A 17185-nucleotide genomic window follows, 5' to 3' on the forward strand; every position below is an offset into this window, starting at 1 on the left:
CAGAGAGACACCTATCTTGTAGGGTGAGCTCTAGTTCTTAGTCTGCATTGAATCTGGTGTGTACCATGGGCTGGAAAAGGCCAGGCATGTGTGCCACACCTCTGGGTTGTACTTAGGGAGGCAGAGGCTGCCTCTGGATTTGAGGTATGAGATGCAAAGAGCATAGCTCTGTGTTGGAGTCGCCTGGATTCTCTATCATCCAGAGTAGGATATGTATATATCATATGTATGTGTGTGTATGTGTGTGTGTACACTTAAGAACGTTCTGTTTCATAAAATGGAGATTATCATCCCTTTTTGAAGGAATGTTATCATTACTTGATAGTATACTTACAAAATATCTGCCATTGTACTTGAGATAAAATCCACTTTACTGATATCATTAAAAGTGTTTCTGTTTGTACGTTTCATTACAAGGAGACAATGCCTCCTTCCACAGTGCCGTTGTACACCTGTCCTCCTTCATCACCCATGACCGCTCCAAACTGGACTATCCAGTGGAAATATTTTTATTTTCAAATGCTTTCAGCTACATTTGCCAACATATTTATTTCTTAAATTTATATGACTAAATATAGACATATGTGTATTATCCTTACTCTATACATGTATGGCCCACATTTGGACAGGGTTGTACAGCATAGATTCCAATAGACTTCTATAAATTTTTCAGAAAAAATGATCAGTGTAACTGGAGCTGATTTTCCCTTTAACAGTATGAATATACTTTTTTTTTTACTCTTGTATGTCAGGTACTATACTAGGTACTAACAATATTCTTTAAATCTGCTCCCAAAGCTGCTTAGTTCCTAGTACAATAGACTGTGAATATATTTTACTTCTATGGTTATTTAAACATGTTTGAGGCAAGCAAACAAAAATAATTAATTTCCATAGTTAAAGTATAGGCTTTTAGCTGAGATAATTTCTAAAAGTAATATTCTGATATTAAACCATGAATCAATATATCCCTGGCATGATATCAACCTTAAGGAATGTCAAGTAATGCAGTTTGCAGGGTATGGCTTTGTGCTTGCCAAACACATCTCATGAAATGACAGGCTCTACTGAGTACTACGTCTGTGGAGAAAAAATGCTTCTAGCCAATGCCTTGTTAATTTAAAAAATAAAGCAGTATTTCCCTGGAGGCAAATGAGTGAATTATCTTCTATCATCTTTATTCATGAGAAAAATCAATGGAAAGTAAGGGGCAAACAGACTGCATCCTAACCTGGGCTAGGCTTTACAACACAATATAGGTTGGACAAACTGCTCAGTGGAAAAGGGCACTGGCTGCTCTTTCCAGAGGACCTGCTGGTTAGATTCCCAGCACCCACATGACAGCTCAGAGCTATCTGTGCAACTTCAGTTACAGGCGATCGAGGCCCTCTTCTGGCCTCCAAGGGCACTTCAGGCACCTAGTATACAGATATACATAGAGGCAGAATTCTCATACTCACAAGGTAATAAAAGAGAAACAAATATGATGTATTCACCTATTCTCATACCTACAGACCTTATGCTATTATTCATTTGTGCCGAATTCAAACTCGTGAGTATGTAACATGCATACTGTGTAAAGCATGTGATATGCTTGTACTCATTTGGCACTGTATGAACAATGCTGGGTTTTTCTCCCAAGCAGAGACAGGATGTTCAGTTTGTAAAATGACAGCTCTGCACACCGGATAGGATCCCACTGGATGTGCCTGTGACGCTGATTGCATAAAGCTCTGTAATGTTATTGATTCACACCCTTTCATATATAACAGAGGACATGGAATGCTTCTTCCTTCCAGCTCCTGGTCAAGTTTCCTGGCTCCTCTCCAGAACACATTCCTGACTACACCATTTCCAGGTTAAATACCTCTGCTTTAGAAGTCCAGGACGCTGCTCAAACCCTCACACGACAGCACTGCAGGCTTCCATTTGCTTGTCTTTGCTCACTGAGTGTCTTCACATCTGTAGAGTCTCAAGAATATATAGAGATATATCTATACACTACACACATATACATATATCCACATATGTATATATTCAGATATATACATATATCTTCACACACATGTATTGAATGGGCATGCGTAGACCAGATGATGGGAAGATAGAATTAAAACTAACTTAAGCGGCTCACTTTTAATGAGTGGTTCAGACGCTGATCTACCAGCTCTTCACCTATATGTGCCATATGAGTGATTTGGGAGTGCCTATAGAATGCGAGGACCGATAGTTTTCTCTCATGTCTTCAGACTCCTATTGTTCACAAAGCATTTTCATCTATGATCCACTGCAGTCAGAAGACTCATCAGGCTCCCTCTGCCAGTTTTCTCCCTCCCAGTTCCCTCCTCCTCTGTTGGAAGGTAGAGTGGACTTCCAAGCTACCTTTCTTAAAATGTTCTCTCTCAAACTTCTGACTAAGGACTTAAAATTAAGAGACCTGATTTTTATTGTTGGCATGGGTGTTAGCGACTAGGTTCTTAGGAAATCAGTTAAACATGTCAGAAGAGCTTTGTCAACATAAAAAAGCAAGAGGGAAACAAAGCCTAATTATTTCCAGCGTGACTATGATGACTAGAATTATGTCTAGATGCTGTTGCTGTGCCGGGGAAGCACTCTGGCACCTAAGGGATGCTCAAGGACATGGTTGACTCCTCTGAGATAGGCTTAGGCAGAATCAAGCTAAGTTAATCACTGTAATGAGGTAACGAATCAGGAGATAAAGACGTCAAATGATGCTTCTGTAACCTTCTCCTGTTATTGAACCGTAAGATAGTTACCTAATCAAATAGAACACAGAATGGGTTTTATTTGTATTGCTTAATGTGGAAATCATCGTTTACCCGTAGGGTAAGAGTTCAGAGAAAATAATTTCTAACCATAAATTATTTTTGAGCTAATTTAAAAGGCTATATTAATTGAAACTCAGGTTTGTTTTTTTGTCTTTTTTTTTTTTTTTTTGCCCATCACCTCTTTTTCCCCCCTCTGAACACACACTGATTTGCTATGAACTAAGGAAGAAAAATCTTTAAAAGCAGTACTCTCATTTTGGTAAAATAATGACACATCAGTTCTTGACACATTCATCTATTAAGCAATCGGGAGGTTATTGAGGTTTGAACCTGAATAATTCATGAACGGTAGGAAGAGGTCTTAAGACTCTTATTGAAAATACACTTTGTTAAAACACAGGGTTGGTAATAGGTGGTAAAGAGCCAAAATATCTTGACCAGTAAATTGAAATGTATGGTTCCCTAGATGTTTCTTCCCGACGTGGTGAGAGGCCCAACTCACTATGAATTTTCTTTCTAGTGGGGGTGGTGGTGGTGGTAGCGTTGATTTATCATGCTTACTGATCCAGCAGTACTTTCTGCCTCTCTTTGAGTCTGCCTTGCCCTTTCTCTGTCTCCCAGTCACCCCCACCGCCACCCAGTGCTCTGTTCTCTGAGCCCAAGAACCTTCCTGTGTGTGTCAGGCACCCCAGTCAGCTTCACTCGGATTAAGGGAAGGACCTGAGGGAAGGGGAGGGTTAATCACTGGGCTGTTGAAACGCTGCCGAAGGGGAGCACAAAGCTCCGCCCACGTAATAAGTGCCTGTAGACAACCAGTCAGGGGAGAAAAGTTTGGGAACGAACTCATTTTTTTTCCCTCCCTTTTTGCTCCCATTGTAGAACTTTTGTAAACACATTGAAGCTTCCTCCCACCCAGGTTTTATAATATACTTTCTTGATCAAATACTCCGATCGTTCGCTCACTTGTGTATGCGGTAGACCACACATACGGCTGCGCATGTAAAAGGGGAAACGGAACATTTTCCAAGTCAAGCGGCCAAATCTGCAGCCTTTTCATGTACCTGGCCAGCTTTCCTTATCCAGCTGTTAGTCATTTTGCAAGCAGCCGCCCTTGTAACCGCAAGTGAATTCAGCTGCGATGTATGCAGCACCGCGTGCACCGTGGCATTCGCTCACATCCTTCTTGTGATTGAGGCTCCCGGGAATCATGCTCATAATAAATAGCTTTTTATTACCCAAAGCCACTGTTCTGGCAGCCGAACGACAGTCCTTTGATAGATGGGCCGGGTAGTTTTGTGTGTGTGTGTGTGTGTGTGTGTGTATGTGTGTATGTGTTGTGCCTTACTCAGAGTAGTTAGCAGCAAAGAGAACGCAGCATAAAGGAGGGTACTTTGGCAAAGGAAAGCTTCTGAGTAACACGGAGCAGCAGATCAGGATTCAGAAACAAGAGCGAGAGCTGAAGTGTGATTCTCGGGCGCTTGGTCTAACACTCATCTCCAGGATAGAGCAGTGCTGGGCACTCACGTCAGCCCTGCTGCCCTTCTCGGAATCCGCTAAGAGAGGATGCAGCCTCGGAGCCCAGCAAACCACCAGGAAGTTTTGCCGGAGCTGATTTCCAGGGGCTTTTCGTCTGCCTAGGAGAATCCTGCTTGCATTGAGCTGTGTGAAGGAGGGCTCGTGTATCCCATGAGGGGGCCCCTCTTGGAAAATCCTTCTGTACAGAATCCAGGCTCTGCATCTCTCAGGGAGCTTTTCCTCACCTTTGCTGGTTTGCTGGTGTGATTTCCATGCACTGAGTCCTGAGTAGGGATCCAGGATGGATTGCCTGTGCATTGTCACCACGAAGGTAGGCTAGGAAACCCAGCTGTTTGGTGCAGCATTTTTTTTCCTATTATTATTCCGGTCCTGTAATTAAACAGCTCTGCTCGATGCTGCCAGTTCAGGAGATAAAATGATTAGTGTAATTTACTTTGCTGGGCATTTTGTTCCCTATGAGGGCTTGAGGGTCCGCTCTTTCTGCGATTTCAACTTCTTAAAGTGATATGGTGTTTGTGTAAATGACAGGAGACTGTGTCTGTGGGTTTTTCTCTTTTTAATGGCAGGTTTTGCGTTTTCATCTATTTATAGCTGGTAATTGAAACATCTCTGCTAGTAGTGCTGTTCACACATGGTTTTATCATACCATATCTGGGTAGTCTCACTGAGTGGACTAATTAGCTTTTCATTTAAAAACCATGTCTCCTATGCTTGAAGAAGCCAATCAGCTTTACTGTGGCTTGGCATATTGTTTCTGATTGGAGAATTCTGATATTCTGCATTTTGGTGATTTCTTTTAAAGGAAAAAATTTCTCTAGGCCCTGAGGTACACCATACAAGAATAATATTTAATATTTTACTGAATCTATTTTGACTGCAATCAAATGAAATATTTGCATGATCAGATACAGAAATAACAGTGAGAATAGAACAAATTAAGCCGTAATGTGGGTTACTTAAAAAACTTCTAAATTAATTTCATTCTGTCATCAATTCTCAATAGCATTTTGCAAGTATTTAAATTCCATAATCACTAGTTGTTTGAAAAAAAGTTATTTTTATTTATAAAACACTAATTAAAAGATACTCATTAGTTTGTGTTTGATTATGCATAAGGGCACACCACAAGTTAATATGAGTCATTTCTTTTAGTATCTAACAATGATTAGACACCATTAAACATGGAAAATCAATACTTTAGTATGTGAAATTTAGTAAGTGTAGATTTCTCACTATCATCTTCTTGCACTATTAAGTAAAAAGTTACTTTTGAAACCACTGATGAAATTTCACGTTATATGTTGCTAAGTAGTTCACTCTTAACAAATAGAATCCAGAAAACCTCAGTAGGCATCTCCCCAAAGAGTCGTAGCTCATGGGAAATTAAGTTGATATCAGTAGATTTAACATCTGGAAAATTCTAGTTGGCGTAGTTGACAGACTTCTAGATCGTGTGAAAATTCAGCTTAAATTGCCTAGTGTTTACAGCAAAGTCAGGTACAAACAAGAACGCAAACAGAAGCCAAGCTGAAATGAAGGAGAAAGCCCAAGTTAAGCGACAGGAAGTGTATGCTTTTGGAACCTAGGAAAGAGAAGAACACAGACATACAGATACGCTTATCTGCAAGTGTGGAACTTGGAGGTAGTTTTCATGAAAGAATGCCGTTGAGTGTCACCTACACGGGTTTTCTAAGTATTTGTTATCAAGTCTTAATAATTTCAGATGCTGCAAAGGACCAGGAGTACTCACTGGAAAAGTGAGAAAACAGGTGTTAATGACAGTTCAAAAGTGGACGTCCTTTGCAGTGGAAAAGGTGGATCAACACCTTTTCAGCTTAGATAACATAAATAAATTAGATAACTGAGTTCAACTTAGATAACATAACCTAAAAAATATGTTTTCCACTTTAGTTTACCAAGGTATTAATAGCCATAGGGTCTGGGACAAAGACAAGATATTATTTTGTCTTAAATGATGTAATAGCCATAAATATCAGTGTTACAATATTTTCATTCATCATGCAAATTATGTTATTCAACAAGATAAATGCTTGAAAAATTTCATGAGTTATATTTGTTATGTATCAGGTTACTTATTTTCATTCTGGAGTGTCATTTCCACCGTATTAAAGGACAAACATATTTAAACAAAGTTGCGCTGTACTGTTGACTTGGTAAATTGGCATAAAATATTATGACTAAGACTTCTGGTGGAATTTAGACTGCAAATCTAATCTATCTAATCTACCACCATCTAAACTATAATCCTTCCCCAAATGGCCATGTACTAGGGTTGTCCTTGCTCTGCTTCTCCTGGGACTCATCCGAAGGAAACTTGCCAATAAGTTAGAAGTTTTAATTACATCTCAGTTCAATCCTAACCTTTTTCTTCCTTAGCAAAAAGTTTATCTGCTGAGCCACTTTCTTCTGCAGAAGTTTGGGTGAGGCTGGAACTATCATCTCTCCTGATCCTTCTAGAATCCATTTTATCCATGGACCACCCCAGGACCATATCAGATACATATTTTTCTTTCACTGGCACTGTGCTAGTGTCTTGGTTCATTCTTATTCTCCTATCTTGGCCTGGAAGATACTATGGCACCCCTAGATTCTGTAGAAATAAATGCTTCTTCAAATCTTTTCGCTACAATCTTAAAAATAAAACTAAGAGTAGGATGAAGAGGGGGGGGATTGTGGGAAGTCTCCTGTTAAAATAACCCAGCATGCATCGTGCTCCCTGTAACTGGTTGCTTAGCATTTGAAGGGGTCCTCTCCATTCAGGCTGATTTCCAAACCCTCTCGTACTTGGAGCCCAATCTTGTAGACAAGAAGGTCAAGTAAACACCTTAATACAGACTTTTGGGACACAAAAAACGCAAGGCTTTTCCACATAGTGAGACAGCTAGCTTTCATAAAAGGATTGAGTCATCATTCTTTTGATTGTCTCTGGCCAGTTGCAATTTCAATTATTCTCTCACAGATAACATTTCCAGGAAAGAAAATCTAAATAGCAGGGTATGAATAGCCGGGCTCTAGAGTAAGACTTGGATCTGAATGTTTATTCTGGACCTAGTTTTAAAATTTGAGCAGATCATTAAACCTCTCTTTTTCAGACTCCACTTACCAATCTTTGAAAAGGAGATTAAGAGATGATGTCATGAAGTGTTTAAAGTATCTCACATAGAAAAGATTTTGATACAAAATAATTTATTCAACTACTTACAATGATGCTAACAAATCCTTCTGTTTCAAGATGGCCAGTGAGGAAAATGAGATTCTCTCAATGTGATTACATACAATGTAGTAAAAAAATACAACAAATTTTATATGCTGGTATTTCTTAAAATGTTTTAATATTTGAATATAATACCATTAATATTTACAGCTAATACATCAGGAAAATTATATTAGATTTATTAAGACAAAAACATGCTATTTGATGATTGGCCAAGGGGACACTCTCTCTTGGTAACAGACATAATATTCTGGACTAAAGTCAATGAAGTCCAAACAGTCCATTCAAGTCTTGTTTTACCATGAATGAATTACCAAATATCGTATGCAGGACCATGTAGGATTTGAAATAACAGAAGAAAAGTGCAACTGTGAAAAGCAAAAGTAAATCTGTTTCTGTGACTTTGTGAACCTGTACAGAGAGCATGTGTAAGGAACGATAATGAACATATTTTACTGTGCCTCCAAGGTGCTCCATCCTTTATTTCTAGTCTAGTATTATTATAAGATTTATTATCTCTGCAAATGATGTGATTCAACTTCGAGAAGCATCTTAAAAGGCGATTGTGGGTGGCTTACATCTTCCTTTCATCCCAGGTGTCCATTAACTATACTTATAGACACTAAAACAAGTTTAAAAATAATCTACAAATAAAACTGTAATATGCTATGCTAAATTACTGCTGTAATTTATTAATAAAGGTGTGATGATGCCATTAACTTTTAATGCATTTAACATATTAATGTGCATAATGAAACTCAAATAACAGAATGAAAAGTGGCACTGGGCAGCATAAAGGAAGGTTTTATTGATGTTGTTAAGACGACATCTGCTCTGTAAATATGTCCCTCTCTACGTCTGTCACCCTCTAGCCTCTTCTAAGAATTAAAGCCAATAATAAATTCACTTCAAAGAGCAAATGAATGTTATTGTTGGACATTTAAACATAATTGATCAAGGCTAATATCTTATTAGTCATTATGGTTCCACTCTGGAAAGGTAGTGCGCCATTCTTTTGGACATGAACTCACAGTTTTTTTGTCTTTTTTTTTTTTTTTTTTTTTTTGTAACTGTGGTTAGGCAGGAAGCAAAAATATTTTTTTAAATTATATCACAGCTCCATGTAGTGAAAATGAGACAAATCACCAAGGCAACAAATGGTTTTCTGAGTGGCCCTGTGTTTGTAGACAAAGTTGTTTCTTCATGCAGATGTACGGCTTCGTCTGCTCTCATTACAGCACATCGACCCATTTGTTCTTCTCCTCTCAAGCCTTTGTTGAATATCTACTACGTGCTCAGGTATGGCAAGGTTTGGGGAGAACATGGACAGTCTGTTCTCATGCCTTTTAATCTGATGGGGAAGCAGCTAAGTTAGAGAAAACAGTAACGCGCAGTAGGCAGGGGAGTGTAAGATGCCGTGGGAAAGAGCATGAGCACACATGGATGTCTACAGCATGGGCAGGGATAAGCATCAGGAAGGAAGCAACTGCTGTAGTGGTAAGTAGGATGGAAGCACAGTGGGGGTCTCTATGGCTGGTGCGTAACACATAAGCTGTAGAAAATGCAGAGGCGGAGAGGGCCTCAGTCAGGAGTACTAAAAGTTGACATATGTATATATTTATTACTATATATTAAATATATATTTATGTACTAAATAAATATACATATGTATAAAATACATATTACTTTATATGTATTAAAGAAGATAGTAGCCACCAGTCATTATTTCCAATGGTTCCAAATCTTGATTTTTCCAAATTTCTCTCACATTTTCCTCCACTGGCCTGAACTTTGAAGTTTTCTGCCACATCTGCCTCTCCCCATCCTTACACCTCGGCAAATAAACATAAGGATTGTCACTTTCACTAATCAAGTGGCCTTCTCTGAACTGTGGTTCCCTCACTCCTAGAACTAGAGCATCTACTTTTGGGGTTTGTTTTGAAGATGCTGAAAGTTAAATAGGCTGGGGTTAACCTCTGTAACAGCATAGGGTGCTTTGGAGTGCTCAAGCCATGAGTATAATACCCCATCCAGCGTAGTGAGCCCTTCAACACCTGAGCCCAGCACTGCCACTCTCTGAAGAAGTGCTTATGGTTTCAATCTATTGAAGTCAAACAGTTGTTCCTATTCTTACCATTAAAATTTGAAATGTACGCCCTGGCAGTGCTGAGGCATGCATGGGCAGCCCATATATGGCTCATCAACCTAGACCATGACACCCAATATAGACGACTGAGCAGGTCTCTTCCTCAAGAGGGCACCAGCTCTCATTACATGTGGTTGTCAGCCACCATGTGGTTGCTGGGAATTGAACTCAGGGTCTTTGGAAGAGAAGCCAGTGGGTGCTCTTAACCGCTGAGCCATCTTTGACTTAGAATGTGATTTCCTTTTGTTTCTCTCACTCTGCCCTATATTTTATTTTCTAGTGATCGTCAAGCTGCATGGATAAGAAAGTATTTTAAATCTGTGCAACCTTTCTTGACCTTCATTAAATTGACGGACATAAGCTTGGCTAGCACTCCGTGTTCCTGTTGTAGGAACACCTGCTTATTCTGTCCAGATAACTGCTAAGCTGTCTAAATTTGCTTTCATTCCCAGGCCGTATACCTTTCCTAAAAAGTATGTGTTTTCATACACTCACCGTCTGTTTCCACCTACTACAGTTAATAATTATAAACTTATTCATATGACTCCCTTTTCTTTCTCTCTCTCTCGACACACCCTGTATGAGGCAAAGGATGTTTCTTTCTTTCTTTAACTTTGCATATGCAGTGCCTGGTACTAGAGAGGAGCTGGGGTGTTTTTATTAAAACTCCATTACTGTTCTCACGCAAACAATAAAGATCTTTCACATATCCAAGGTTTATCCATGCAGGCAAGAAGTGTCATAGGAGGAGGGTCAAACAGTTTTTATACCAGCAAGCCCCTCCCTTTTCAGTATCTCCAGGTTCAATCACTTCAATTTTGTTTAGTTAAAACATTCTTGATATTGTCTTTTGTATTTTATTCCTTTTCAACCTGGATACTTAATAATTTTTTAACAAATGATCCAACTGATGCTTAATTTTAAATTATTTCTAATTATTAGTCTATTTGTAGATTGTATAGCAGTTGGCCATAGCCTATTACTGTAAATGTCTATAAGTAAAATAAAATTTCATTCTACAACTGATATCAATTCTATTTTGACAAAACTGCAGCAAATTATTTTCCTGACAAACTTGACCACCAGGTGCTATTTTACGTAGGCTGCTTTCATTCTTTGACTAAAAGTCAGTTTCCACGAAAAGTTATGAGCTCTGAAGGACTGTCCTTTATATAAACTTCATGTCAGTTTGATTTCATGAGATAAGTGTGGATTTTCAAAGCAGCAAGTGTAAATAAAAGTTTTCAAATCCAATGGTATTTAAACATTTATTGAGACAAAAATTAAATGTCACATAACTAACTCCACAGAAGAATTCATTCACTTCCTCTCATTACTTATCCATCATTTCATCTGAGGGTTTGCAGGTAATATTTTCTAAAGTAGATTACTGATGACTGCAGCTGCCCGAGAGACCTGTCTCATTGCATTTATGTATGTCTCACCACAGGCAAGTCTGCAAATGTGCATCCCGTCAAGATGCAGAAATCAAAAATACTGGGTTTTCTGCTTGTGTTAGTAACCTTAAATCAGTTCAGTTTATTCTGACTCTTATTTTTTCATATTTTTATCAGTACTTACTCTTTTAGATTACTGAAATTAGGAAAGATTTTGAAATTAAGAAAATAATATGGGGTTATCAATATTTAATCCTTAGGATTATTTTACAGAGACAAATTAGTTTATATATTTGAAATAATATATGGTTTATATTAGGATGAGAGTAATTGCTGAAATCAAGTGTAGATTTGGGTTCTTATTTTTGCAGCTCCATTTTTCTTCGTTGTAGCTATGGGTCTCTGCACCAGCTCCCATCCTCTACCAGAGGAAGCCTCATGATAATGACTAAACAAAAACTAATCAATGAGTATAGCAGAATATCATTAGAAATCAGTTCATTATTTTCTCCAGTCATATTTGATTTTTACCTTAGGTCTTTGGGCTATTTAGTCTCTGCTTCTCGGTGACACAAGCAGCGTCAGGCATGAGTTCCCTCTCCTAGAGTGGGCCTCCAGTCAAATCAGACAGTGGCTGGCTACTCCCACAAACTCTGTGCCACCATTGAGAGTCACAACAGATTGTAGGGCAAAGGCGTTGTGGCTGTGTTAGTGTGCATGTTTCTTTTTCAGTAGCCTATGGAGTATTTTCCAATACCAGTGAGACTAGAATGTAGCGGTAGGGGTGAGGGCTCCCTATTGGCACCAGCTCAACTCCTGCATGTTGAATGAATTGTGTGGGTACTTTGCTCAATGTTAGGGCCCCACTGTCAGTTTGTTCAACACCCTTAGCCATCAGGGAAATGTAAATAGAAAGTACTTTGTGATTCCATCTTACACTTGTAAGAATGGCTAAGATCAATAAATAATGCAAGTGACAACTCATGATGGAGAGGATGTGGAGCAAGGGAAACACTTCTCCACTGCGGGTGTAAGTGCAAACTTGTACAGCTCTATGGATTCAATATGGCAGTTTCTCAGAAAATTGGGAACCTATTTACCTCACGGCCCAAGTATACCACCCTTGATCATATACCCAAACATGCTCCGTCCTACCATAGGACATTTGCTCAACCATGTCCTTATAGCTTTAGTCATAATAGCCAGAAACTGGAAACAACCTACATGCTTCTCAACAAAAGAATGGATAAACTGAAAATGATACATTTATACAATGGGGTATTACTCAGCTCTTTTTAAAAATGACATAATGAAATTTACAGGCAAATGGATAGAATTAAAAAGAATCATCCTTAGTAAGGTAACCCAGGTCCAGAAGGAAGAATATGGTGTGTGTTAACTTATAAATGTATATTATTCATTAAGTAAATGGTAACCACGCTACAATCTGTAGACCCGGAGAGGTTAGGTAAAGAGGAGAGATCTAGTGACTATGCCTGGATCTTCCTGGGAAGGGGAAATAGAATAGATTTTAAGGGTGGACTAGGGGTAGGTGGATGGGAGTTGGAAAGATCAGGTGGTGAGGGGGATGAATGGAGGGAGAGAATGTAGGGATAGTTGCTGGAATTTGGGAGCCTTTGGGGTCATGTGGAAACTTCCTGGAATCTATGAAGGTGATCCTAAAGAGGACTCCTACTTACGGGGGATATGAAGTCTCAACCAGTCATCTCTTGTAGCCCAGTAGGGGTTCCAGTTCCAATGCAGTAAGTCTGGGCTGCATTCAGTTGAATTGTTTGCCAAGGAGGCCCCATGGAATTTTTTAAAAACTGCCATTAGGATTACTTTAGGGTGGAGAAAATGAGAGCTGTGTCTATATGTGTTAGAACTAATCTTACGCTAATTTTAATGGCACAAGCCCTTGGCCTGACTCGCTGTGGTCCCTCAGAGCATCGAGTGTGGAGCAGTCGGACAGTAACTGTCACGCAGGACTGAGTTTGTCTTAAGGAGCAGGGCGGCATGGTATTTGACAGAAAAGCCTTTGGAGTTAGATTGTTTATGTGGCATATTAGCTCTTCTACTTATCATTTCTCTCATTTAACCTGTCTCTGTTTCCTTATTTATTAAATGAAGTAGTGTTTCATGGGGTTAGATTAAGTGCAGCATTCATTTCTTCAAAAGATAGTTACCAAGTATGCACTACGTGCCATCTAGGTAGTTACCAAACATGCACCGTGTGCCAGCTCTTAGTCAAAGCAGAGAGGAATAGAGCAGTGAATAAAACAAGTGAAACCCCTGCTCTTTTGGGACTTAGATAGTGGAGTAAAGATAAAGACGTTCAGTGAGCACAAAAAGAACAAAGAGAATTTTAACTATAAGAACTTCTGTGATGTAGAAGGAAGTGAAATCTAGAATGATGAAGGAGTGGAGAGAGGCAGAGAGCTGTTTTAGACAGGCTAGACAAAGAAGTCCACTCTGAGTAAGTTCTGTAAAGTTAAAAGGGAACAGATTTTTGTGGATATTGGTGAAGACCATCCCAGAAAAAGTGAACGGTTAGTATCTGCGCACATGCATGGCGTAGTGTAGCAGCTACTACACACCGCAAAAGCAGTATCTATGTAGGTGTAGGTGTTTCCATTCCTCCCCTCTTCATCCTCTTCCTCAGCTATCTCCTTCTCCTTCTGTTCCCCTCTCACTCTTCCTCCTCACCCATCTTTTGTCTGGGCATCTGACATTTAAGGATCAGAATTCACTGAGGAGAGCGGTTCAATTAGCTGGCTACTGTTCTGCCTCATCTCTTCTGCCAAGTTGGAATAGGAAACTCCTTTGCTAATAGTGAATAAAAATTCCCAGCTTTATAGGCTTGCAGTGAGAGAGGGCTGCCCAACGTTTTGCATTTCTCTGCTATTGTGCATTCAAAATTAGTAACAGATGAGAAGCCCAGGAGTATAACCCTCATTGCCATTTTTATTCTGATGCCCATACTTGTGCATATCCATTTCCTGGAATCCCAGCAGTGCAGTTCTTGAGATAATTTTTTATAGTACAACAGGTTTGGGGAGAAATGGGATTGACACTAAATTAAAAAACAAAAGTCAGAATTTGGATCTCTATATACCCAGCAAGTAAGCTGAAACAAAACTTGCAGGAAAATGGTTGCTGTCTGCAGTCCTTTAAGAATAGTTCCTTCTTTCGTTACATCTCTGCTCTGTAGATGGAATGCCACTCTCGCAGGGGTCTTTATTAATAAAACAGGAGTTGATCCCCGTTCCTTCCTCATTAAATTCCAGATAGCCCTGCCCCATTTACTGTTTTCTTTATCTGGCCTTCATTTACTTTCTTACTGGGTTCTGTTTTTATGTTCTCCCATGAGTTTCTGCAATAAAATTTGTTTATTAGTGTGCCCTTTTCCGTCTTCCCACCTTCACATATTATCAACAGATTGTAAGGAACCTTCCATAGTTGTACAAATATGTGAGTTTTAAATTCACAAGTGTGACAAAAAGTTTCAAGGTTTCCTTGTCTCCTATGTTTTGTTTTTCAATATGGTGTGTTCACCACCTAAACAAAATGTTATTTCCTCAGAAATCACTGGAGTTTTAGAATCTGAAGACCATCACCGATGGGTCCTTAACCAGCTACAGTCATGGATAGTTGGTTCTCCTAGGATTCTTGAGAATTCCACCCTTTGTTTTCTTTATGCCTGCTTCACTGCATACATAGAATGCCTTCTTAACTCCCAAGCCTGACAATTGCCTAATATAACCTTTCTTAACATTTAAGACTCATCGCAATACAGATTTGTAAATAATCCCCTTGGCACTGTGCTCTAAGTGTAAGAAGCCAGCCATGCTTCTTACACTTAGCACATTGCAGGTTGTGTGCATTTGTGTTTGTTTTAGATCTCATCCTACACTTTGGTTTTATATGTGTGTATCTCATTCTAGAGTGTGAGTTCTGTGAAGACATGGAAGGTTTCTTAGTCACATTATGAGCCGTCCACTTTGCTTGCTACTGATACCAAAGATGAACAAAGGTTCACTCTTTTACAGGCATTAATATGTATTTCAGTAAATCCATGGATTTGCTTTCTCAACGCTTTTAGTTCCACAAATATGAATGTTTGTCTCTGTGAATATAGATACACATTTGAATTCTTGAGTGTTTAATTACATTTATACATTCAGACAAGGATATATAGTGTGTAATATATATTTTCCCATAAGTGGAAGAAGAAGATTGTTTTCACATTGATGGATAGAGAACTCAGCTGAGATAGACAACAGGTGAATTTATCTGTAACTAAGGGGAAGGCCTGAAATGATGTGTAAACTAGCAATTCAATTTGAGAGAAATGGACTTAAGAGGTAAAAGTTCTCACATACATCCCGAAAACTGACATTTGGATCTCATCTTTACTAAGTCATCTTATCGCGATCATAATTCAAGCTTCTTTTATTCAAGTGTAAAGATAGTCAGATGTCAGCTGCATGTTTTGTATTCAACAAAAACTAAAGCAGCCAAATCAGGCTTTGGGAAAAGATCACAACTCACATCCATGTAAGTACACCATGATTTGATATGATGTGATACGTGGTCTTGTTTCATGGGAAAATAATATGTCTTGTTAACATATATAAAATTTACTTACCACAAATATACTGTGGGGCTATATTTTAATTACACAGGGTATTCTCACTACTGGAACACTGAAAATGGTCAAAAAGCTATTCAATGTGAAATTACGATGGCTTCATTCTCCTTAGGTACCTGTGCTCTTTCTCCCATACCAACCACGAGAGAACTGGTCAAAATGCAGTATGTAACAGTATTACCTTTAAGTCAGGTTAATCGGTTCCTGGATGTGAGCTTGTCTAGGAAGCTACCTCAGATATTCTGCCTTTGCTTTTTCTTGGTTTTCATTTCAGAGGGAGAAAAATGTATCACTTCACTGGATGATCTTACCCTGTGTAACCTTCACAAGAAACTTCATCCTACCCTGATTGTCATTTGAGGCACATGCAGCCCCACACATGTGACACGGGCACTATACTCAAGGGGCCTCCTAGTAGGTTCGTTATTCCGTGGATAAGCTTTAGGTCGTTTCAGTGTTCCATTGATGATATGATAAGGCCCCTGAGAAAAGTGACTAAGAGTAATGAAAGAGTTTTATAAGACGGGAAGTAATCAGTGGAGAATCTCTTTGAAGGCCGCTTAATTAAAGTGATAAAAGAATATTCCTCCAAAAGTCATATTTCAAGATATAAACCACACTGCTGATCTACACTGGCAGTCATTTTGGTTGTATGAAAACGCAAAAAATTAAGATTTTTAGCTTATCTCATCCATATTCCATGCTAATACAAAGAAAATTAGGGATATTTAAAAATACTTTTTAATTTTTGAGATTAAAAAATAATTGCAACATGTCTCCTTTCTCGTTCCTCTCTTCAAAACTTCCTTTATGCCCATGTCTACTCTCCTTCAAATTCATTACATCTTCTTTTATTAATTGTTATTTCATGCATATATGGATGCATTTATTCCTAAATGTAACCTGCCCATGATTTTAAAAAAACTTGAAAATTATTTCTTAAATAAACTATGAGTAAAAATGTTCAATTTTACCCAAATAAGTTCTCCATCCTTGTTTTTGTTATGACTCTTTTCTGGTTTCAATCCATGGTATTTTTTTGTTATTTTTTTCAAAAACTAGAGTTGTCCTGAATTAATACACATGCACTTTATTTTGGCATTGTGAAGTGCTATTTAAGTCGAGGATGAATCTAATGGCTGGTTCTTCTTGGCTGACGACTTAGTATTGTCTCTGGCACCTGATCCACAAAAAATTGCTCATTCTTTACTGTTTAAAAAGTTTCCCCAAATAAATATTTATAGATGTCAGAACACTGCATATCTACAAGTATATCAACTGACTCCACATTTTTGTTGACTTTCACATTATTTTAAGTATCTGAGTGTTGTGGGAAGAGAAAATCCTGTACATTTAAGTTGATGGCCGGCCTTTCATGTCTAGCTTTCAGAAAGTACCATCCAACATATATGCCTGCTATAAAATCCAAGA

General features: G+C 38.6%; 1 protein-coding gene across 7 annotated transcripts in view; it reads left to right on the plus strand.

Moving 5' to 3' along the window:
• Dlg2 (discs large MAGUK scaffold protein 2) overlaps positions 1-17185 on the plus strand; it is a 1644347-nt gene that overhangs the window by 283874 nt on the left and 1343288 nt on the right. For 2 of the 7 annotated variants that reach the window (XM_057756271.1, XM_057756273.1), the window contains exon 1: positions 4354-4635. The exons of the other annotated variants lie outside the window; for them this stretch is intronic. In XM_057756271.1, coding sequence (XP_057612254.1) covers positions 4606-4635 — 30 coding nt within the window. In that variant the 5' untranslated portion in view covers positions 4354-4605. Of the gene's footprint in view, positions 1-4353; positions 4636-17185 lie in introns of those variants that run through there. 7 annotated transcript variants of the gene reach the window in all.

This window comes from Chionomys nivalis, chromosome 23 (genome assembly GCF_950005125.1).
Source record: "Chionomys nivalis chromosome 23, mChiNiv1.1, whole genome shotgun sequence".
In the NCBI taxonomy this organism is placed as follows: domain Eukaryota; kingdom Metazoa; phylum Chordata; class Mammalia; order Rodentia; family Cricetidae; genus Chionomys; species Chionomys nivalis.